Here is a 23,639-nt window from a genome sequence, read left to right on the forward strand (position 1 = left end):
GTGTCATGTGGAGCAACTTAGCATACCTAAATGTGTGCCCAGTATCCATAACAGGACTAGGGAAAGTTGTATATATGCGATTTATGTACGGTGGTATTAATCTCTTAGCTGCTGGGCCTTTTCCCTCCCAGTGCTGGGCCATTTTTTGGCTATTTGGGGTAGTTCACGTTTAGGCCTTCATAACTTTTTGTCCACATAAGCTATCCACTCCAAATTTGCGTCCTTTTTTCCAACATCCTAGGGATTCTAAAGGTATCCAGAGTTTGTGGGTTCCCCTGGAGGAGACCAAGAAATTAGCCAAAATACAGCTAAAACTTTGTTTAAAAAAATAGAAACGGGGAAAAGGGCTGCCAAAGAAGGCTTGTGGTTTTTTTCCCTGAAAATGGCACGGATAAAGGGTTTGTACTGCTAAAATCACCATCTTCCCAGCTTTCAGGAACAAGCAGCCTTGAATCAGAAAAACACATTTTTCAAAACAATTTTGGCATTTTACTGGGACATACCCCATTTTTTCTATTTTTGGTGCATTCATCTTCCTTCCAGTTAGTGACAGGATTGGATGTGAAACAAATGCTGGATCCTGGAAAGCTAAACATTTCTAAAAAGTAGACAAAATTCTGAATTCAGCGAGGGGTCATTTGTGTAAATCTTACAAGGTTTTCTTACAGAAAATAACAGATGAAATAAAAACATTGAGCTGAAAAAAACTGCCATTTTACTCCACGTTTTACTCTGTAACATTTTCCTGTAGTCAGATTTTTTTAAAGCAATATACCATTACGTCTGCTGGACTCTTCTGGTTGCACGGATAGATAGGGCTTGTAGGTTCATCAAGATCCCTAGGTACCTAGAGCCAATAAATGAGCTGCACCTTGCAATGGGTTTTCATTCTATACCGGGTATACAGCAATTCATTTGGTGAAATATAAAGAGTGAAAAATAGGTATCAAGAAAACCTTTGTATTTCCAAAATTCACATAAGATAAGGTGTTGAGAAGCAGTGGTTATTTGCACATCTCTGAATTCCGGGGTGCCCGTACTAGCATGTGAATTACCATTTCTCAAATAGACGTCTTTTTTTACACACTGTCTTACATTTGGAAGTCAAAAATGTAGAGAAAGACAAGGGGCAGTAACACTTGTTGTGCTATTCTGTGTTCCCCCAAGTCTCCTGATAAAAATGGTACCTCACTTGCGTGGGTAGGCCTAAGGCTCACGACAGGAAACGCAACATGGACACATCACATTTTTACATTGAAATCTGACGTGTTTTTTGCAAAGTGCCTAGCTGTAGATTTTGGCCTCTAGCTCTGCCGGCACCTAGGGAAACCTACTAAACTTGCACATTGCTCTCACCAGGTTCTGTTACCCAGAATCCTTTGCAAACCTAAAAATTTGGCCAATAAAACACTTTTTCCTCACATTTCGGTGACGGACAGTTCTGGAATTTGAGAGGAGCCACAAACGTCCTTCCACTTAGCGTTCCCCCAAGTCTCCCGATAAAAATGGTACCTCACTTGTGTGGTTAGGCCTAGTGCCCGCAACAGGAATAGATCACACAGCGGTCAATGTTGGTCGTTACATGAGGCAACTGTTGACCCTGGGGTGATCCATTCCTGACGCAGGCACTAGGTACAGGCACTCAAGTGGGGTCGTGTTTTTATCAGGACAGGTGAGGAATCACTGGGTGTTAGGAATTTTATGGATCCCAGCATATTCCTGTGGTTTGTGTGACAGAAATGCAAGAAAAAATAGATTTTTTATATTCATCATTTCAGCTTTGCAGGGTATTCTGGGTAAGAAAACTTTGGGGAATCCACACAAGTCACATCTCTGTGGACTCCCCCGGATGTCTAGTTTCCTGATATGTCTGGGTTTAATATGTTTCCCTATATGGCCGCCGAGCCTGGGACCAAAAACACAGGTGCCTGCCTTACAAAACCAGTTTGTTTTGTGATAGATAATTTTGATGTCTCCACAATATGATTTGGGTGGTGGAATTTGGGGCTGAACTAAATTGGGGAGCTCCCAAGAGAGCACTCTCTCTCTATGTTTGCCGTGGCATTCACCTGCTCTCTGGGTTGGGCTAACCCGCTATTGTCCAGTTTCACAGACTGAGCTTGCGAAGGGACAGTAGGACTGTCCTCATCACCTCCCTCATATTTACTGGAAGAGGAGTTATTGAATGGGACTCCTCCGACTGAAAAATCACTCTGAGTCTGCGCCATTGTCCTATCCCTCAGATGCTGTCTCAGTCTCTGATCCTAAATCAGAGCTCTCCTCTATAACCCGAGTGAGGGCATGAGCAGCAGTCATCCAACGAGATGCCATCTCTGCTAATGGCTAAACTGTTGCTCTAAAACCCTAGTCTCTTGTAGACAGTCACAAAATTGCTGGTGTGTGTGTGATACGTGCAACAGTGAAGGTCACCTTACCTGCGCTTCTTCCCTCAATCAGCCTATTCTTTCAAGACACTCAAAAAACACCTTGTCACATACCAATCGTTATAGTCTTTAGCACTTCTAGCGCCCAGTTCAACAATCATTATTGGTGCTCCCACTCCCATATCCTCCTCGGATTCTTTCATTACCACCCAGCAAAAATGCCCTTCATCTCTCCATAGCCACCCCTGCACATACATTTCATTTGTATTGCAGCACAGGTAATGGCTGACTTTACTAATCTACTGAGCTATTTACATAAAATACAGATTTGCTCTTTGCAGTAGGCATATAAACCTTCTGCGCTTCTTTATGGCACCAAAACTGCCACTAGACAAAAGTCTGATCTTTTTGTAGCAGAAACATAATCATAAGACTTACTTGAGTTTTTTATTGCTGCCTAAAAGCTACAGTTGAAACGCGTCAGTTGAAGTATGTGCATTGCTTTGAAGATGCAAGCTGCAACTGCAAGACAACTGGTGGCAAATATATATCACTTTTATATGTGGGTCTGGTTTTTCTGGGGGCCGATCGCAGTCCTCAGGGAAACCACACATGCATTGACAAAAGTGATAGACCCTACAACTACTAAAAAAAAGTATTACCCCCACAGGGTATTGCCCAATTTCTTTCTTTTTTTTTTTTTTAAATTTAGTCCTGGGGTTTGGGGGGAGTGATCAAGCGTGCCCCCAGGTCGCATACTTTTATGTAAAAAAAAAATATGCCCGGGGGAGGGAGGGGGTTGGTGAGGGGTAGCAGCCTGTTTTCTGAGGGGGCCGACCCCCCAAGTGAAATCCCTGGTGTCTAGTGGTGTTTCTGCGATCGAGGGACAGGAAACACGTTCAGGAAGGCCTCGTGTGAAAAGGGGTGAGAGCCTCCCCTTTCACACGAGGCCTTCCCGAACGTCGGGAAGGCTGTTTGGGGCCGTTTTCCCCATCGGAGCTTCCTGCTCCAATGGGAAAAACAAAACTGTGATTTCAGTGCGCCACAAAGGGGTGGGTGAGGTGTCAGGGGGAGATACAGAAGATCTTCCGTGTCTCCCAGGGTTTTGAAAAAAAAATATATATATCCCCCTCCCCGGTGTCAGCCACTGGTCGTGACCCGCACCAGGGAGGTAGTGTGGGTGTCTGCCAGTGCCGGCGCCCACACCAAAGGGGTTAAGTTTGACCTTGTTGCTAATTTTTTAAAATGTTTTATTGGTTTTCATAGCAAACACTACAGTGAACACGCTTTTGTGCGTACGCCCCAAGATTTGATAACATTTGACAATTCTTCTTTATAAAATTGTACAAACACTTGTGGAACATTGCTAGACAGCATTGTCAATTTACACCATAAGTTTTAGTTGGAATTTACATTGTAATCAATCCTGACTAGCTAAAGACCTTTCTTGTTTTGTGCCTTTGCCACTCCATTGTAGCTTTGGCTGTATTCTTGGGTCACTGTCATGCTGAAAAGTGAAACTTCGATCCTAGGCTCACCTTTTTTCACATTTGTTTTCATCATGAGGCGTGCATTTTTCACCTGACCAGTTTTGCACTTTGTTTGAGTTACATTAAATTCTATCCCCACAGATAAACTGATACTGCCATTACCTTACTTTGCAGTGCGGATAGTGTTTTTTGGTTGTGTGCTGCAAAATATTTTGATACATAGCTTCAAAATTCCTGAGTTTTATTTGCATGCTTTTAAATGTTGAAGCTGGGTTTTCATGAGTGATGGGCCCCTTCTTGCCATGCCGACACACAAAGCAGATTTGTGGGGTGCTTCGGACATCATTGTCACATGCACAATCTAAATGAGCAACAGGTTTCAGTGACCAAGTTTAGACCATGATTTCATTAGTGCTTAATTACATCTCAGTAATCAGCCTATTTGCAAGGGTATCAACCTCCACCGATCCAGTGACTGATGTTAGACTAGAACCTCAAGCCCAAACCCACATAAGAAAGGAACATTTCATAACCCCTGTTTTTGGTGGTGGTTAGAGGTCTGGAGAACTGTATTATATTGTCTACAGTGGATAGCCCATTTGATAATGTACTTGACCATGCTACAGGGAATATTCTATTTCTTTGTTTTGTTTTATATTCCTGCCCTGTTTAGTACATTTCCCCAGTCTTATCTTGGAGTTTCTTTCACAGCTCCCTGGTGTTCATGGTTTAATCTCTGTTGTGAAATGCACTACCTAGCAGCTGAAACTTACAGGAGCTGCTGAATGTATTCTAAGATCATGCAGACGTTAGAGTTTTTAAGACGTGGATAGACTGATTAAGCAGGTGTGTTATCAGTTACATAGGAGCTAATTTTGAATTACTGTCACAAGGGAGGTGGATGCCTACCCAGCCGCTTTGTAATATTCTGTTTATTATTATTGTGGATTAAGGTTACTAACACAGAGCTTCTTTCTCCCAGTTGGTATTTCTAAATAAGTGGTCCAGTTTTGGAAAAACATTCCCATGGATATGCTTTATTCATTCTTCTAATGCGACAAGGAGTACCATCATCACATATACAGGAAATATTTGGATCTCCTAGTCGCCACAGTGCAAAATATGTCCCTTAGAACCTCAGTCATCTTTGCCCACTTTTTCATGGCCTGATACTATAGTTCACTGAGAGCAAGAAAAATGGTAGACAAAAAGGAAGAACTATGCATAACTTGTGAAAATGTGGGATAATGAATTGGCTGAGAACATGTTCAAGTATATTGAAAGATGTTGAACTCAACCTGTCCTTCGTTTCACTTCTCCTTTCAGTCTCTGGGACCATGGTGTATCAGTAGGCTAAGACGCTAGAACCCTCAGTGTTACATGGTAGCAACCTGGGTTGGACCGTCCATGGGTTCCCAAAAGGCATTGCCTGAAAAACGATTTGGGTTTTACATGGCAGTGTAGATAGTCTCCTGCATAGGGATGACAACCAACTGGTATCTTGTATGATTATACTTACAATGCATTATTCACCTATTACCCTCACGTTTTTAATACAGGGAACTTTTTTGCAGAGTAGGCAGTTTTCACTCAGTCCTGGTGAATTGCCAGTGATCCCTTTTGGGAGTTTGAGGCAAGAAACATGTCAGCCATTTTTAGACCTTTAGGAACATTGATATCCACAAAGGCCTCACTTTGCTTTTAACCTTAACAAAAGATTCCCAAAAATAAAAGGCAGTATCTCTAGTGGTATTTTTAGTTAATTTTAAATCTTTCTTTACACACCCGTTGGCTAATCTACTTAACAGTATTGAGGCTAGATAGACTTGGCTTCTTCGAAAAAAAAATCTCTGCCAAAGAGCCCCCTTGTTGGCCCTGTTGGGCATTGCAGTGCCAGCCTAACAAGGAGCACAGCCCAATGATAAAGTATGCCACCTTTTGGTGGACGAGGGCTTGTACTTCACAACCATGTTGCCTATCATTATAATATTTCGAATGAGACAAGTTATCTAAGGGCCATATTGTACACTTTCATTTTGTGAGTATACTTGTAGTACTAGACAGCTGCAGGTTTTTGGTATGGCTGTTAATAGAACAACAAGTAGAGGTTACTCGGTGTAGTATGGCTCACTGTTTTCAAATCATTTAAATTTTCTTTCTTACAGTAGAATATTTCGTGATTTCGTTATGTATACAGTTTAGGCTGCAAGTTTTTAAATTTCTTGGCACAGTTTGTTCGATTTACATAGCCATTTGCCTGTATAAGTTCGACTAATAGGTGCAAATGTTTTTATTTACAAGCAGTTCACACAGTATTATTTGTACTGTTCATTTTATTTCCACAAACATATTGTTATCCCATTATAATACAAGCCATGGGTAAATTTCTTACAATGGGCATTGGGCATCACGTGATGGAAACCCCCACAAACTAGAGCATTCCCAAACATCTCCGTGAGACACTCTCAGCCTGTAAATGGCGCAGGTTTTCTCTGCTCAAAGGCCATTTTCCAGGGTGGGAATAGGAAGAGAAAGACTACAGAGTTAGCATGGGTCATGCCAAGGTGCTTCTCTATGCAAAACAATTTCCTGTGGAGAAAGCAATAAAACTACAACTGTTTCCAGGCAATAACAAATTTGGATGTCCAGTTAGCCCATGCAGACCAACCTCTATGGAATTAGGCTGTAACAAAAGCCTTCCAGAAGTACTCTTAGAAACTTTATATTGTCACAGGTTTCCAGGTGTACTCTTTGAAAGATTTGTGAATCCCTGAAATTTGTAAATCTTCAACCTTGCAGGGTGAAAAGCCGGGGTGTAGATTTATAAATATTTTGGAGTATGTGCACAGGTGGAAAAAACTTGTGTTAGTACGCTCTAACAGCAAAAAATGCTGTGTACTGACTGCTTGCACCCAAAGTGCTCTGTGATTTAACTATGTGACCATGTTATTTAGGAAGCATTTACTGGATTTCTATCTGGGATGGATAAACTGCTTCAGGAGCTCAGATTTTTTTTTTTTTTAATAAACAAATTTTTATTGTTTTTAAGGAAGAAGTACAAGACAGTTGTCACAGATAGCGCATTGAGATCCAACTCCAAAACATAATTGACAATTGACAATAAGGCATTCCAGGGGACAAACTTCGCTTCAGTTCTTAACACAACACTGAGGGTCAAAACCCCGGCCTGGTCTATTGCAGCAACCCCAGCCACCTTCCCCATATCTTCTCATGTTTCCGGGGGCAACCCCTAGATTCGTACACCAGTTTTTCTTGGCTTGCTCACCAGTCTTCTCCCCTTCTCCACTTTTGGAAGGACGGACCTGCAGAAGAGTTCCAGGCGGCAGCAGTGTCTCTCTTTGCGACCAGCAGGGCCATACCCGCAAGGGTACAATTCGCTTGCGTTCCTCCCATTTCCTCCATCACACCCAACAAGACTAGTTTTGTGGACATCTGTAGCTCCTGCGCCAGCATCATACTCAGTTCATGAATTACTTTGCCCCAATACATCCGCAACACTGGACAGGATCACACCATATGGAAACATTCCCAGGCTACCTTGCACATCGTGGACATTGAGCAGTAGGGCGAAGACCAGCCCGGTGTAGCCTGACAGGCATTAGGTATGCTCTGTGTAAATAGTAAAATTGCACTGCGCGTAGTCTCACTGACACTGCCAGCACACTAGGAGCCATCCATGCCTCCATCCATTCTGCTTCATCAAAAACCCCCACCTATGATTCCCACTTATCCTTAGTTGGGACTAAATCTCCCAGGGCATTGCTAACTAGCATTTTATTGACCTGGGAAACACCCTTTCCTCCCAGATTACCCATGAGTAGCTAGGCCTTGAGAGGGCTGAACTCCGGCAAGTGCTCTCCCAGAGTGTGTCGAAGCTGGAGGTATCTAAAGAACTGCGTCCGAGATAGTTGAAAGTCTGCCTGTAGTTCCTGAAATGATTTCAATGCATCACCCTTCCACACATCCCCTACCAGTGAAATACCCAACAGATCCCACTCCACTAACCCCTCCAATGACGCTATAGCACTCAACCACTTTCCCCTCCATAGCGGGGTCTGATGAGTGACAATAGCATTCCAACGAGTATATCTTAACGCAGCACGCCATGCCTGGAAAACCACCTTTGTTATCACTTCCATGTCTCGAGGCAGGGGTGCGGTACAGCATATCAAGGATACGTGGGGAACCCAGAATCTCCAACTCTACCTGATAGGCCGGGTCTGCCCACCCCCCAGTGAACCAATCGTGAATCACCAGTAGCTGGGTTGCCAGGTAATATAGATAAAGATCTGAGGCTCCCAAGCCCCGTCATATATTCCTCTTCTGCAGTGTTGTGCCGCCACTCGATGCCTGGCCCCCTTCCTAAGGAACAACTTGGTGGCGCTCTCTAAAGTTCTGAACCAGGAGTGTGGGATCGGGAGGGGAAAGTTCTGAAATACATATAAAAGTATTGGCAAGACCATCATCTTGTACAGGGCTACGCGGCCCATCACATTTAAAGGCAGTGCTTGCCACCTCTGCAAGTCCGTCTTGATGCGTGCTAAGAGCGGGGTTAGATTCCTGGCCCAAGTCAGCTCAAGGAGAAGTGTCACCCAAATACCTAGATATTTAAAGCTGAGCCTGCGTAAGGGTATCATGTCCTGCCAATCCAAACAGTCACGCAAACTTGCAAGGGGGACCAACACCGACTTGGTAGAGTTAATTTTAAGTCCTGACGCTTGTTCGTAGCGCTGTAGAAGGTGGAGACTTCGTGGGCCCGACATACTGGGCTCTTCCATATACAACAGGACGTCATCAGCGTACAGAGCTATCCTGTCTTCCAGAGAGCGCCCCCATCTCCAGCAAAGATATATTGGGTCTGTCCTGACCATCTGAGCTAGAGGCTCAATAGCCAGGGTAAACAAGGGGCATCCCTGCCATGGGCCCTGATGGACTTAAAAAAATGATGACGGGTCCACATTGACCTACATGCGAGCTGTTGGGCTGGCATACAACGCTCGAACCAGGCTGTTAATCATCGATATCGGCCTATAGTCTGCACATTGTAGCGATGCGGGCTGGGTTTTAGGAAGCACCACAATGGTAGCGGCATCTAGCTCCCCGGGAAGGACCCTTTTTGTTCCACTTCCATAAAGAGTGCTAATAGGTGCGGCACTAAATCTTCCTTGAATGCTTTATAATATTCAGAAGGGAAACCATCAGGACCCGGAGTTTTCCCCGTTCCCAACGCCGCAATAGCCGCCCCAACTTCCTCCGCATTAGGAGGTTCGTCCAGGATCTGTACCTCCGCCACTGGCAACCGCAGAAGGGGAACTTCCTCCAGCAGCTGGCGGGCACGATCTGGTTCTATCAATGTCGACGCCTGATACAGTGTCTGGTATTACCGGGTGAAGGCATCAGCTATTTCTTGGTGTCATGCAACGCAGACCCCTTCCCCATCATAAATTTAGGAGCTCTGAAATTAAAGGAGTAAAGATGATTGTACTGCACAGTAGAGGTGTAAATAGTTTTATAACAAAGTGGTATATTGTTGGGTTAAAAAAAATTATGAGATATCTATAGAGAAAAGTTGGGGGGAGGGATGCATGAGTAAGGTGGAAAGCAGGCCAATTAAACTGTTTGAAAATGTGTCCATGCTCTGGTAGTCTGTCATTTGTGTGCTGATTGTCTCCTTATTGGGCGCATGTCCTACCATTTGCTACAGATGCTAATTTCTAATGAAATCTAGTGTTCATGATACCTTTTTATGCCTCCCAGTTGTACAGCAGCAGCCTGTGTCAACACTTGTCACTGGTTGTAATGCCCCAATTAGCATGGTACTGCTGAGGGAAGGATTTATGTATTTGTTACCTATTTATAGAATTTAATTATTATGAATATGTTTTCTCTGTGCAAAGTAGAAAGATGGCTGCCTTCTCTCTTCAGATTGTTAAATTGCATTAGACGTTCCTATGATTGCTGAACTAACCTTGATTCTCAAGTATGGTATTACTCTGTTCTGTATTCTAACACAAACATGCTTTGTGACAACCCTTTGGAAAATGAGTATACATTGTACTTTTTCCCTAACTTGCTTTTTCTTTTGCTCTTTCATTTGTTTCTTTTCATAATGACTGAACCTAGGTATCTGAATGATTTCTATGAGCTGGATCTGCGACCGGGGTCAGGGGTTGTGGGCTGGAATATTCCCCTAAATAAGGGAACAGTGCCTTCTCCCCGAGAATCCCATACTGCAGTTGTTTACTGTAGGAAAGATTCCAGAAAACCCAAGTTGTACATTTTTGGAGGAATGTGTGGGCACCGACTAGATGACCTCTGGGAGCTAGACCTAGGTGGGTACAATCAGGCAAGTAACACAGTACTCAAGGCTGTATTTCCAATTGTGATTTTCACTGGTTTCTTCCCTCAACCATGTGTTTTGAATTTCGTTTTAGTGTTTTTTTGTTTGTTTTGTTTTTGCTTTTCAAAAAGTAAGTTTCAAACAGTAAACAATGTTACATCTTGAACCTTCAAATTAAGCTGAAAAGCTTGAATTTAAGCACCACATTAATGGAAAAGGTAATCGATAGGCATAATATTATTTCAATAAAAGGATGGAAAAAATTGTATTGTTACAAAGATTTCAAAGTTGGCATGGGACAGAGGAAGAAATAAATAAAATATCTAATTACTCATTATGTGTTTTAATAATTAGACTAGTAATTGGTGGTCTTGTCTCGTTTATACAGCTGCCTTACAAGGAAGCTGATATACCTGTGTACCCCCATATGAGTCCGACGTATCATCAGTACAATGTACTCATGTTTCTAGCCTCTTGCAGTGCAAAAGTATGTCCATTACGGAGTTGTACATGCAAGGTTCGGGCCACCATATTGTATAATTTTCAGTTTAAATAAAGTTATCAAACGTTTCCGATGCACTATCTGTGGTTTTCCGTAAACAGCAGGATCCGAAGCCTTTATATTTTAGACTAGAGTTTACAGTTGGAATAAATTCCTTCCCCAAAGATGTTCACTGGACAATTCATATGGACAATTCATATGTACAGAAAGTTTGAGCATAACCAACCAGATACTGTGTGCCTTCATGACCACGAGCTGACATTTCCTCCAGGAATTCTGCCATCGAAAACTCCCATGCACAAAAGTTTAGAATGAGAAATACAAAAACGTGTTACTGAACTACCAACTTCACACACTCCTATCATGTCACACAATGTCATCTCTCTTCACACGGTGACTCTGTGCAGAGCCAATATGGGAGAGAAAGTGAGCAGTAAACTCCTGCACAGAGTGGTTTTCCAGCTTTTGCGAGGAGGATCTGCACAGGTGATGTCTAGTGGAGTACAGAGGTGAGGGAGGGGGGTGGCGTTGGTGAGGGGGTAGAGGGAGGTGGAGAGATCAGAGGGGATAAAAACATCTCTAGCACTCACATCAAGAATTTTTTCAATTCTATTAAGGACACTGAGGCGAGGATTATGCTTCTACATATCCCATTGACTTAAGTCACATGACCACCTATAGAGCCCCACCCCAATATAATCCAATTGCAGTAACATCACTTCCTCTTTTTTGAGTGAGGAAAAACCAAACAGTTAAACAGCTTCTGAACACAACAGCGGGTACCATTCCAAGGATAAACCTCTCAAAGCCCTCAACAGAGGACCAACATCGGACTCCAGAACCAAGATTCTGACGACCTCACCACACATCGCTGGAGGCAGGACTATTCTCCGAAGAGCCTAAAAAGATGAAGAACGCACTTGTTGACGTCCACACCACACATCGCTGGAGGCAGGACTAGTCTCTGAAGAACCTGGAAAGATAAAGAACGCCCTTGTAGACTTCTAAAGCATCCAAACGCTTCACTTGTCCTCATTTCCTAAAAGGAAGAGGAAAAAAGACACCCAAGCCGTAAACATTGGTCCAATCTGGACATCACTGAACAATCATACAACGGCAACAAGAAGGGAAAATATATACCTCACTGAAAATTAAATTCTATACATTGTCAGATAAAGAGATAACACAAAATGGGTGGGATAATCCTCGCCTCCGTGTCCTTAATAGAACTGAAAAATTGTGACATGAATGCTAGAAAATATTTTATTCTGTATCAGGACCAGACTACAGAAGCAACTTCAACAATGGGTTTATAATAAAACGATTTAAATGTAGATTCTGTGCGCTCCGGCCTGCCAGCAGAAATCCTACACCATCCTGATACCCCCTCGGACCCTTCGCCCCAGATTGGCAAGTGGCAACGCCATCTGGGACGGGCGCAGACCTAGTGGAGTGCGGCAGAGACCAGGGCGACCAGAGGGCTGAGGTCGAGGGACGGCCAGGAGAGTGCTGGGCTGGGTGGAGCAGCGCCGGTGGAGGTGAGGCTGTGCAGCGTTGCAGGGAGAACGCTTTCTGGCAGACCCGGTGGCCGAGGGCGCCCCCTCCCTGCAGGCCGATAAAAGAGACGTGGGTGCCCAGACAGAGGAGCGGTGATTGTGGGTGGGCCTGCCGCCTCCCCCTCGCTGGCTGCAGATACAGCGGGCCAAATGGTGAGGCCCGGCGGCCTGACCCCCCGGAACAGAGAGACCCTGAGGGCTGCGTGGCTATGGCAGATGAGGCCTGCCCCAGAGACTGGTGAGCCGTAGTGGAGTGATGCGGCTAGAGGTGGGTCGTGACAGAGAGCGCAAGGGCCCCCCCTTCGAGGCGGTGCGAGGACTCTAGGGTGCCCCTTCCCTCACTCGGAGAAGCGACAACTGTAAACGAGACAAACCCTCCTACATCCCTCCGTCCCCCACCTCCTGCCCCCCATCCTGGAACATCCTAGGAGTGAATGGGCCACAGTGCTGTGAGGCCCCCCACTGTGAGGAGGGGTAAGCACTGATCTGGTGAGGCCCTGTATTCCTTTCACCCCCACTCCCTGGTGGTACCGTAAGTGGATGGGACGGCCCGGACAATAGGAGGTTTCCCCATAACTGCTGGAGAAGACGCACTGTCTGCGCTTGTGCCTTGGGCACCCTGTTCTGTGCTTTTGACTGCCCCGCACCCCCCTCCCTCAATGCTACATGGCAGAGCGGTGGTCGCTGCCCAGGGGCAAAAGCATCATTCCAAACAAGATTGACTAGCACTTAGTGACCTGTGCGCTGTCGCTCACGCGGCTCCTGCTGTTGCACCGATGAGTCCCCGGAGATCCAGGCATGGACATTGAGAACCCTCTTTAGGTACTGCGGCTCACCGGTCATACAACCTGGTCAACAACACCAGCAAGGAAGGCGGTCTCGAAGTAGCGCCTGTGGTGTCAAACAGACTGGACCATTGGTGAGGGTGGGCCTCTTTTCACCAGATTTGTAAAACATTGCAGTAGTGACAGAGTGGCCAGTAGTTCACAGCAGATACAAATGGACAGATATACAGCACAGACTGCAAGTGGTGGGCAACATGATGGGAGGAGCCGCTCAGCCCCCGGCGGAACCTCCTTGGTTTCAAATATTAGCAGCCATCCAGTCAACAGGGCAAGTGGTGCAAATGAAAATTGACGCCATTGCGCTAGACGTGAATCTTCTCTGGGCTGACTTGCGTAAGGTGCCGAAAGATCGACAGAGATAGAAAATCAGGTGAAGGAACTGCGCAATGAGATGGCAGAACTCGGAGTCACAGTGATAGCACTTGAAATCCGCTCAAAGGCACTGGAGACCTGCATCGAAGACACAGAGGGTAGATCCACAGAAACAATCTCAGGTTCGTGGGATTCCCAAAGAGGTCATAGAGGAACAGGCCTGAGGCATTTCTGGAAGAATAGATACCATCAACCTTCTCGACGATGAATCTCTCTAAATTGTTTGCAATTGAGCTGGCCCACAGGTCCTTGGCCCCGCCGCCCCCGCTGGGACTTCCCCGCGCACTATCATAGCAGGACTGCTCAATCACTAGGACTGAGATGAGATTCTGCATGTAGTTTGAACACAAGGCGATCCGCAATATGAGAATTGTACTATCAGGATCTTCTGAGACTATACCAGAGCAGTGCAGATGCAGAGACAGTCCTACAGTGGAGTGAAGCAGAAACTAAAAGCCATGGGACTGAATTATATGCTCCTTTACCCAGCAAAGCTAAATGTACTTCACAAGAGCCACACACACTTCTTTGTGATACCAGAGGATGCCTGAGACTGGTTGGAGGTCCTTGAGGGTAGTCTCATCCCAGCGCGGAGCACTGGCTGCTCGCGTGCTTTAGGCCGGCGCTTCAATCCCACAGGGAGTTCGACTCGCAGGCACAGCCGGAAACAAAGAAAATCCCTCCCCTCTGCAGAGAGGATCGTGGTGCGCCCGGATGGCTTCTTGGACTTAGAGTCATGGAGGTTGGAGAGGGAAGAGGCAAGGGCCCTGGTTGAATCTGTCACTTGCGCTGGGTCGCTTGAGATGGTGGACAGGCAGGGAGGTACCTTGCGGTCACAGAAGGAGGTGAAGCAGAGGAGTGGCAACAACACCGATAGCAGCAAAGTGGCTACATGAAGGTCAGCCACAGAGGGATTTGTGCCTGGACGGGAAGACACAGTGAATAATATAGTAGTCTACTATTGATTACAGTAATGCCTCCCTGGCCGCATACGGATGCAATAGGCATCTATGATGGTTAACAGTTAGGTTTCCTTGCAGATGGCACTGGGGAATAGAGAGGCATGGCGGTGGGCTGTAGGTAGTTCCGGGGGGAGGTGTCATTAGAGAGAGGGCCAGAGGAAAACAGAAGGGGGATCTTATTCAACCTCTCTGTGAATTTTCATTTTTGCTCTTACACTTAAAGTTTATTATCTGGTCTTTCTATTAGCTACAGCTAGCGTTATTTTGTCTACATCTTACCTGCATCCTCCGCTTTAGGGTGTGGGATATGCAGTGGGAACTCCAAACATACACTGAGTCAAAAGGGAGAAGGAGTGGGACACACAGGGGGTGGACTACCTCTTTCCCTTGCAGCTACACAACGTAGGGAGTTTACTACTTGTGGACCCCGTTATACCTAACTAGACTGGATAAATTTTAGTGCTGCTGTTTATCAGGGTTGGGCTCTACTGGGGGTTGGGCAAACACCAGTTATGTTCGGAATGTTTACCTGGGGGGGAGTTGTTATGCTGCTGTTTCTAAACAACTATATGCACTGGAGGAAAAACACTATGTCGGGTGTTTGGGGGTGGGGGGGATGTGGGTATTGGACACAGGAGTCTTATGGATGGAGGAACACAGGGTATCGCTTGAGTTATGGCTCAAACAGTTTGAATGCTCGCTTGGAATGTGAGAGGCCTGAACACGTTTATAAAAAAATATCGAACTCACACATACCTTAAGAGAACACTTGCCAATATAGTGTTCCTCCAAGAAACACATCTGCTAGAGACCGAGGTCCAAAAGCTCCCAAAAAAATGGCGGTGACAACTCTATTCTTCTACCTATTACTCATATGTCCGAGGAGTGTCTATATGGGTGCCTCCGGGTAATCTGTTTCAGCTGAGGGGACACATGTTGAATATCACTGGGAGATATGTGCTACTGCATGGTTTGCTGGATGGTGTGGAAGGATGCCTGATCAATGTGTATGCTCCTAATACAGATGACAGGGAATTTTTCCATGTAGTTACCTATGATATGGGTGGGAGATTTCAACTACATCTTAGATGGGCAGCGAGATAGGCACCCACTGTGAATGGACACAAAGCCCCGTATGATGGCAGGGCTGCAAGCAACTATGCCTAAATTACAGCTAATAGATATGTGGAGGGAATTACACCTCAGACTTCAGGAAAACTCCTACTACTTTCCCACTCATGGAGCATTTAGTAACCTAGACTGTTTCCTACTTACCAATGAGAGACTCATAGGCATGCTGACTACAAGCTACCAGGTGCCCTTTTTATCTGAACATGCCCCACTCTTGTTGGTCTACCGCTCCGTAGTGTACATTACACGTGTCCCCCGGAGTACTAGACGACACTGAATATGATTTAGACATGAGGGAGGCTCTTGGTGGGTACTTTGCCACAAATTGGAACACAGTGGGCTTGAGGAGCATAGAGTGGGGGGCATTCAAGGTAGTGACAAGGGGAGTCCGTCTCAGCATAAGACATGGTATCCAAAAGAAACTTGAAAAGGAGCTGGGACCAGCAGAGGGGCGCCTCACAGTAATGCAGGGTGAGCTTAGGGGTAGCGAAAGTGGGAACAAAGCTCTTGCCGACCTCCATAGAAAGGTGGCAGAAATTTGGGATAGATTAGATCAATATTTCCGGAAAGACTACGGACAGAAATTACATAGAGATGGAGATAGATCGAGTCACCTATTAGCCTGGCTACTTAAAAGGGAGTGTCCGCCACCCCTTATACTCGCCCTGAGCTGCCCAAACAGAACAAAGAACAAAGGACAATAACGCAGCTGTTGCCTGCCCATCTGGCTCAGTTATATACCGCCTCGAGCGGTGTTGACACGATCGGCATGACAAACTTCTTGGCGCAGAGGCAGCTCTCACGGCTAATGGGAAAAGGTGGAGGAGCCTGGCACGGACCCCATGCTTGAAGAGCTGGGGGAGGCCTTCAAGGATATGGCTCACAACAAGAGTCCGGGGCTGGACGGCCTCCCGGTAGAATACTATCAAAGGTATGCCGCCCGTATATTCCCAGCACTGATTAAGACAATATTGGAGGCAAAAGAAGTGGGCACAACCCCCCTCTACCCCCCCACACACTTGAGGGAAAGTATTATAATCATGTTTCTGAAGCTGGAAAAGGACCCCACTGATCTACGAGGTTGGTCCTTGCCGAGCAATGCTACTTCGTCCCAGGGCGGGGCACACACATCTGAATCTGAGACGTCTGTTGCATGTTATGCATGCCACGGGGTCCTCAGGCATGGAGGCTGCCATTGGGCCTTAGATATTGAAAAGGCCATTGACACCTTTTCCTGATCCTATTTGTGGGAGGTACTCTGGCGGATGGGACTCATGAGGGTTTTGTGGACTGGGTGCGGCTGCTGTATCACAGGTCGATGGTGCGGATGAGAGCGGAAGTTTCAGAGACCCTTCATATCGAACGTGGCACGCGACAGGGCTGCCCACTCTCCTCGCTCCTATTTGCCCTGGCCATGGAGCCATTGGTGATATACCTTAGGGAATAGATGAGAGAGTGGGGTTAAAGGTGGGAGACCAGACCCACATTGTGTTGATGTATGCAGACGATACATTAGTATATGTACCGGACCCAGAGTGGTCGGTCCCAAGTCTGTTAAGGGTGATGGAGGACTTTGGGAGGGTGTCGGGGCTCATGGTTAATCACCTGTTTTGCTTTCATTAATGACCGAGCTGAAAACAATCTCTGGAATGCACTTCTTAGTTTGAAGAAGATATTTATTATTACTTCACCACAAGGTTCCTGAGAGAAGAGATTAGTAGGTTGAAGGCATACGTTTAAAAGTAGTCACAGCAATGAAAGGAAAATATATCAAAGTGATTCTCAATTGAAATGTACACAGCAAATATATGTGAATATATTATAGCATAACTTCAAAGCAAAGAATAAAAGTCAAAATTCATCACCGTAGGGCCTATCACTGCTCTTCATCTTTCTCATGCCTGCAAGTTGATGACTCCTGTTCAACTGCGAGAAAGAGATTTTCACCCATACAGGAGGTCAGGCAGCTGACGTCTGCTCCTGACTGAAGTCTCGGAAAATTCACCCTCGCTGCTGCCCAGAGACACCTTTTTATAATGAAAAAGCCTGCTAACAGGAGCTTTCATCTAATAGTCAAAACATGCTGGCTACTTTAGATCAGAGTTGGAAAAGAACAAGCGTCAGAGGGTGGGCAAGTCTCCAAAGCTCGTTCCTTCCCAAGGCTGGGTAGAGGGGGGGAAAAACACAAAATATACGCTCCCTTATCACGCTAGGGTTCGGTGAGAACAAAATACGAAAAACACAGCTTGTTCTACCATGTGGAAAAACACAGCTCATCTGCAATGTCTAACGCCACGATAAAGCCCATAGGCAGCTAAACTAAATACACAAAATAATGTCTAATGCCACGTTAAAGCCAATAGGCAGCTAACCTAAATACAAAATGTAATGTCTAATGCCACGTTAAAGCCAATAGGCAGCTAAACTGAATACAACATGTAATGTGCTACTGGTGAACATTGAGCAACTAATACGCGCAGTGGTGAAACACAAAGTCAGTGGTCAAACACAATTAATGGCATAACACCGCCGCAAAACAATACTGTTCCCCATAGCTGCACTGGCTAGGACTAATGCCAAGGACCTGCCGAATGTGGGCTTCCCCTAGGAGTTAGAGCTTTCGCCATCTCGGACTGCAGATAGCACATGACCCACTAATACAATACGACCTTAATATGGGTAGAGTGCTGGCAGGTTTACATGAATCAGTCTGGTTCTCTATGGGGCTGCCATTGTCGGTTATGGGCAGAGTGGCACTGAGTAAGATTTTCCTACTACCACGTCACCTTTACCTTAAGCACAATTAGTTTTGCACACTGCCTTCATCAGTGTTTAAATAACTAGATGAAATATTGATGAAATTGGTATGGGTGGGCAAACGGAGTAGAGACCGGCTTGAATTCCTAAAATTAGATATGGAACAGGGGCGTCTTGAACTCCCTGACCTTCAGTTATATTACTTTGCAGGAAGACTGCAATACGCCGCACTGTGGTGCGAGGACACTCCCAATCTGGAGAAAGATTTGCTCTCTGGGTCAGCGGGAGCACAACAGCTGCCACAACTCTTGATGAGTGGGAGAGGCAGTCCCAAACCAGTTCCGCTGATAGTTAAACAGGTGACACAAGTTTGGGAGAGCGTGGTCCACACTGCCCCATATGCTAGACTACTAGCCCTTGGCTGGTTACTACCCTTTTGCCGACTTCGGAGGACATGGATTTCACTCCATGGATGACAGGTGGCTGCATTAATGCGGGCAACCTGTACCTCAACGGTGTATTTATGTTGCCAGCAAAGATTGAACTCCATTATCAAGTGTGTTATAAATGGCAATATTATACAGTATTGGAGTGTGGCCCGCACTGTACGAGGGATATGGACATCATATCCGAATGAACAAGGACAATCCTCAGTACTGCATTTGCTTCCAGACCCTGGTTCATCCAGAGGCATCATCTCCCGCCTCAATAAGGCCCTGAAGTGCCAAAGACAAACTAGCCTCACTCGTAACCTTGCAGCCTGGGATGATATGCTAGGGGACCCCCCCCCCCCATTTTAGACCGGGAATGGCACAGAACCCTGCTGCAGGTTTGAGAAGTGACCAGTAACGCCTGTTTTAAACTTGTGCAATTCTACTTTGTACACAAGGCTTACCTTACACCGCACCGCTTGCGAGTATTGGCTGGGATATGAAGCCACTAGACTCCTGCAAAAGTCTCCGGAGACTCCATCTTTCCCAGAAACTCTCCAAGCCACCAGAGATAGATGTTCTGATAGGATTAGAGGATGAGGAAGGCTCAGCGGTCCAGGAGAAAATTCCAACGAAAAATAACTTATTTCTAGGATCACTGGGATTCAGGCTTGAGCTGTCCATAGAGGAGTCACCAGTATTAATTCTGCCTTCTGTTGACGCGCCTGCGCCAGCACTTTGGGGATTATCATGAACAGGGGGGAAGGCATAACCCAGGAACGAGGACCAATCCTGAAGAAATGTGTCGGTGGCAGGAGCCTCCAGATCCGGGTGCCAAGTGTAAAACTTTAGGAGCTGCCAGTTGAGGCGCGAAGCAAAGAGATCTATCAGTTATGGGCCCCAAAGGCGATGGAGACAGTGAAAGACTTTCTGATGTAGTCCCGGAGATGGCAAGATTAGCAATCTGCCACCGAATTGTTCTGGCTCGGAAGGTATTTAGCTGCTACTGAAATTCGATGCTGAAGACCGAATTGCCAAAAATTCTTGGCTATCTCCAGGAGGCAAGACATACACTGCACTTAACTGGTTGCGAAGCAGCAAAGAGAGAGGTAGTGATGTTACTGCAACAGCATTATATAGGGCTTGGGCTCTATGATGGTCATGTGACTGTTATGTTCATGGGATATGCAGTGTTTTAAACTTCACTTGATTGGCTGCTGAAAAATAAAAGTGAAGAAAGAGAAGCATAATCAGAGCCTTTGGTCCTGACATAGAATTGCAACCTCTACAAGACCTTCACACCAGCCTCATAAGCTTTTTTTTTTTTGTTTCTTTGTTTTGTTTAGGGAACAAGGGTAAAGGGAATATGAATGATTCATAATCAGTGCTCAGCACTGAGCCACACCCCATCCCCATGGCCCCTCCCCACTTAGAAGCCATGCCACAACTAGTTACAGCAATGGACTGAAGGCACCACACTCTCAGCAGAACCCGGCTCTCCCCCCTCACACAGGAAAAATTATTAAAGTGGGCAGGTCTAGTTTTATTTATTATCTAATGTTGTATGCCTTGATTCCTTGAACTAGATAATACATTGTTAATAATATATGAATAGGACTCAACTTGACTATATTCTATTGCCACTCCAAGGTCTTCTGACCAAGCTGTGCCTCGCACATCCAAGCACAACACATTTTCCGGGATTAGCAATTTGTAAAATGAACTCCTCTAAAAGAATGGTTCTTCACAAATCTTTTCCATTTCCTCCTAATATGTTCTTGCTTACGTTGATTGGTGTGTGCAGTCTCCTTCACCAAATATGATGGTAAAGGCTCATAAAGAAGCAAGTGAGATGGTAGGAATTTCCTCCATGTGATGCAGTCCATGTTAGCCAATCTTTTGAAACATATATTTTACCTATAACGGATGGGCCCGCTGTATTTGAGGGAAGATGTGTCCACCAGTAGTAAAACTTACTTGCCTTTAGTAGTGATATTTCTGGTAGTTGCGTAATGTTCCTGCAAATTTCTCACTGCCCCTCCCCCTCTAGTCCCCTGATGAGTTAGCATCATAGCTGATTAGAGCCCAAGGTATGTGTAAGGAAATGCCTCCTTGGCATGGTTACCCTCCTGACTTTTTGCCTTTTGTCGATGCCAGTTATGATTGAAAGTGTGCTGGGACCCTGCTAACCAGGCCCCAGCACCAGTGTTCTTTCCCTAAACTGTACCTTTGTTCCCACAATTGGCACAGCCCTGGCACACAGAAAAGTCCCTTGTAAATGGTGCCCCTGGTACCAAGGGCCCTGATGCCAGGGAAGACCTCTAAGGGCTGCAGCATGTCTTATGCAACCCTGGGGACCCCTCACTCAGCACATGCACACTGCCTCACAGCTTGTGTGTGCTGGTGGGGAGAACATGACTAAGTCGACATGGCACTCCCCTCAGAGTGCCACGCCTACCTGACACTGCCTGTGGCATAGGTAAGTCACCCCTCTAGTAGGCCTTACAGCCCTAAAGCAGGGTGCACTATACCACATGTGAGGGCATAGCACTATGCCCCTACAGCAGTGGTCTTCAAACTTTTTAATACCGCGCCCCCCCAATTGAAAAATAAAAATCGTTGGCCCCCCCCCCCTCAGAATTTTTCACAAATATTTTAGAAAGATGGCAATGTTTAAATAGGTCTAAGCCTATTTAAACATTGGAGTTAAGTATTGTTACCTTTTTAAAACTGCAATAACATGCTTTTGCTTAAAACAAAGGCATGTTATCTGTATAATATTTCTTTTGGCCAGAGTTTGGCGCCCCCCCCTGGGATCACTTGAGGCCCCCCAAGGGGGGCCCGCCCCCCAGTTTGAAGACCTCTGCCCTACAGTGTCTAAGCAAAACCTTAGACATTGTAAGTGAAGGGTAGCCATAAAGAGTATATGGTCTGGGTGTTTGTCAAATACGAACTCCACAGTTCCATAATGGCTACACTGAAATCTGGGAATTTTGGTATCAAACTTCTCAGCACAATAAATGCACACTGATGCAAGTGTGGAATTTATTGTAAAATGCACCCAGAGGGCATCTTAGAGATGTCCCCCGAATACCAGTCCGACTCCTATTGTTAGGCTGACCAGTTTCTGCCAGCCTGCCACAACCAGACGAGTTTCTGGCCACATGGGGAGAGTGCCTTTGTCACTCGGTGGCCAGGAACAAATCCTCTACTTGGTGGAGGTGCTTCTCACCTCCCCCTGCAGGAACTGTAACACCTGGCGGTGAGCCTCAAAGGCTCATGCCTTTTGTTACAGCATCCCAGGGCATCCCAGCTAGTGGAGATGCCCGCCCCCTCCGGCCAGTGCCCCCAGTTTTGGCAGCAAGGCTGGAGGAGTTAAATAGAAAAACATGGAGGAGTCGCCCACCAGTCAGGACAGCCCCTAAGGTGCCATGAGCTGAGGTCACTCCTGCCTTTAGAAATCCTCCATCTTGAGTTTGGAGGATTCCCCCATTAGGATTAGGGATGTGCCCCCCTCCCCTCAGGGAGGAGGCACAAAGAGGGTGTAGCCACTCTCCAGGACAGTAGCCATTGGCTACTGCCCTCCTGACCTAAACAACCCCTAAATTCAGTATTTAGGGGTGACCCAGAACCCAGGAAATCAGATTCCTGCAACCTACACAAAGAGGAACTGCTGACCTGAAAGCCCTGAAGAGACGACAGCTGACTTGGCCCCAGCCCTACTGGCCTGTCTCCAGACTCAAAGAACCTGCACAGCAACGCATCCGACAGGGACCAGCGACCTCTGAAGCCTCAGAGGACTGCCCTAAACCGAAGGACCAAGAAACCCCTGAGAATAGCAGCACTGTTCACCAACAGCAACATTTTTGCAACTCTGAAGCAACTTTTAAAGAACTCCCTCTTCCCGCCGGAAGCGTGAGACTTCACACGCCGCCCCCGGCTCGAGCTCCAGAGAAGCAACACTGCAGAGAGGACTCCCAGGCGACTGCGACCTCGTGAGTTATCTGAGATGACCCTCCTGTGCCCCCACAGCGACGCCTGCAGAGAGGATCCAGAAGCTCCCCCTGACCGTGACTGCCTGGAACAAAGAACCCGACGCCTGGACCAAGCACTGCACCCGTAGCCCCCAGGCCCGAATGGAACCGACATCCAGTGCAGGAGTGACCATCAGGCGGCCCTCTGCCTAGCCCAGTCGGTGGCTGGCCCGAGAAGCCCCTCTGTGCCCTGTCTGCATCGCTAGAGTGACCCCTTGGTCCCTCCATTGATTTTTACAGAAAGCCCAATGCCATCTTTGCACACTACACCCGGCCGCCCCTGTGCCGCTGAGGGTGTGTTTTGTGTGCCTGTTTGTGTCCTCCTCCAGTGCTCTACAAACCCCCCCTAGTCTGCCCTCCGAAGACGCAGGTACTTACCTGTTGGCAGACTGGAACCTGAGCACCCCTCTTCTCTATAGGCGCCTATGGCCCTGATTCTCACCCTGGCGGTAATTACCGCCAGGGCGGAGGTCGGCGGTAGCACCGCCAACAGGCTGGCGGTGCTCCGCCGGGCATTCTGACCGCGGCGGTACAGCCGCGGCCAGAAGCGGAAAGCCGGCGGGGTACCGCCGACTTTCCGCTGCCCGTCTGAATCCTCCATGGCGGCGGAGCGCGGTCCGCCGCCATGGGGATTCAGACACCCCCTACCGCCATCCTGTTCATGGCGGCTCTCCCGCCATGAACAGGATGGCGGTAGGGGGTGCCGCGGGGCCCCTGCAGTGCCCATGGCATGGGCATGGGCACTGCAGGGGCCCCCGTAAGAGGGCCCCGCATACGCGACGGGTGCAACTGCACCCGTCGCACCTTCCCACTC

General features: G+C 46.7%; 1 protein-coding gene across 3 annotated transcripts in view; it reads left to right on the plus strand.

Annotated features, from left to right (window-relative positions):
• Window positions 1-23,639, plus strand: part of HCFC2 (host cell factor C2) — a 218,503-nt gene that overhangs the window by 22,063 nt on the left and 172,801 nt on the right. For all 3 annotated transcript variants that reach the window (XM_069228999.1, XM_069229001.1, XM_069229000.1), the window contains exon 4: window positions 10,019-10,227. In XM_069228999.1, coding sequence (XP_069085100.1) covers window positions 10,019-10,227 — 209 coding nt within the window. The remainder of the gene's footprint in view (window positions 1-10,018; window positions 10,228-23,639) is intronic.

Source organism: Pleurodeles waltl, chromosome 4_1 (genome assembly GCF_031143425.1).
Source record: "Pleurodeles waltl isolate 20211129_DDA chromosome 4_1, aPleWal1.hap1.20221129, whole genome shotgun sequence".
NCBI classification, from domain to species: domain Eukaryota; kingdom Metazoa; phylum Chordata; class Amphibia; order Caudata; family Salamandridae; genus Pleurodeles; species Pleurodeles waltl.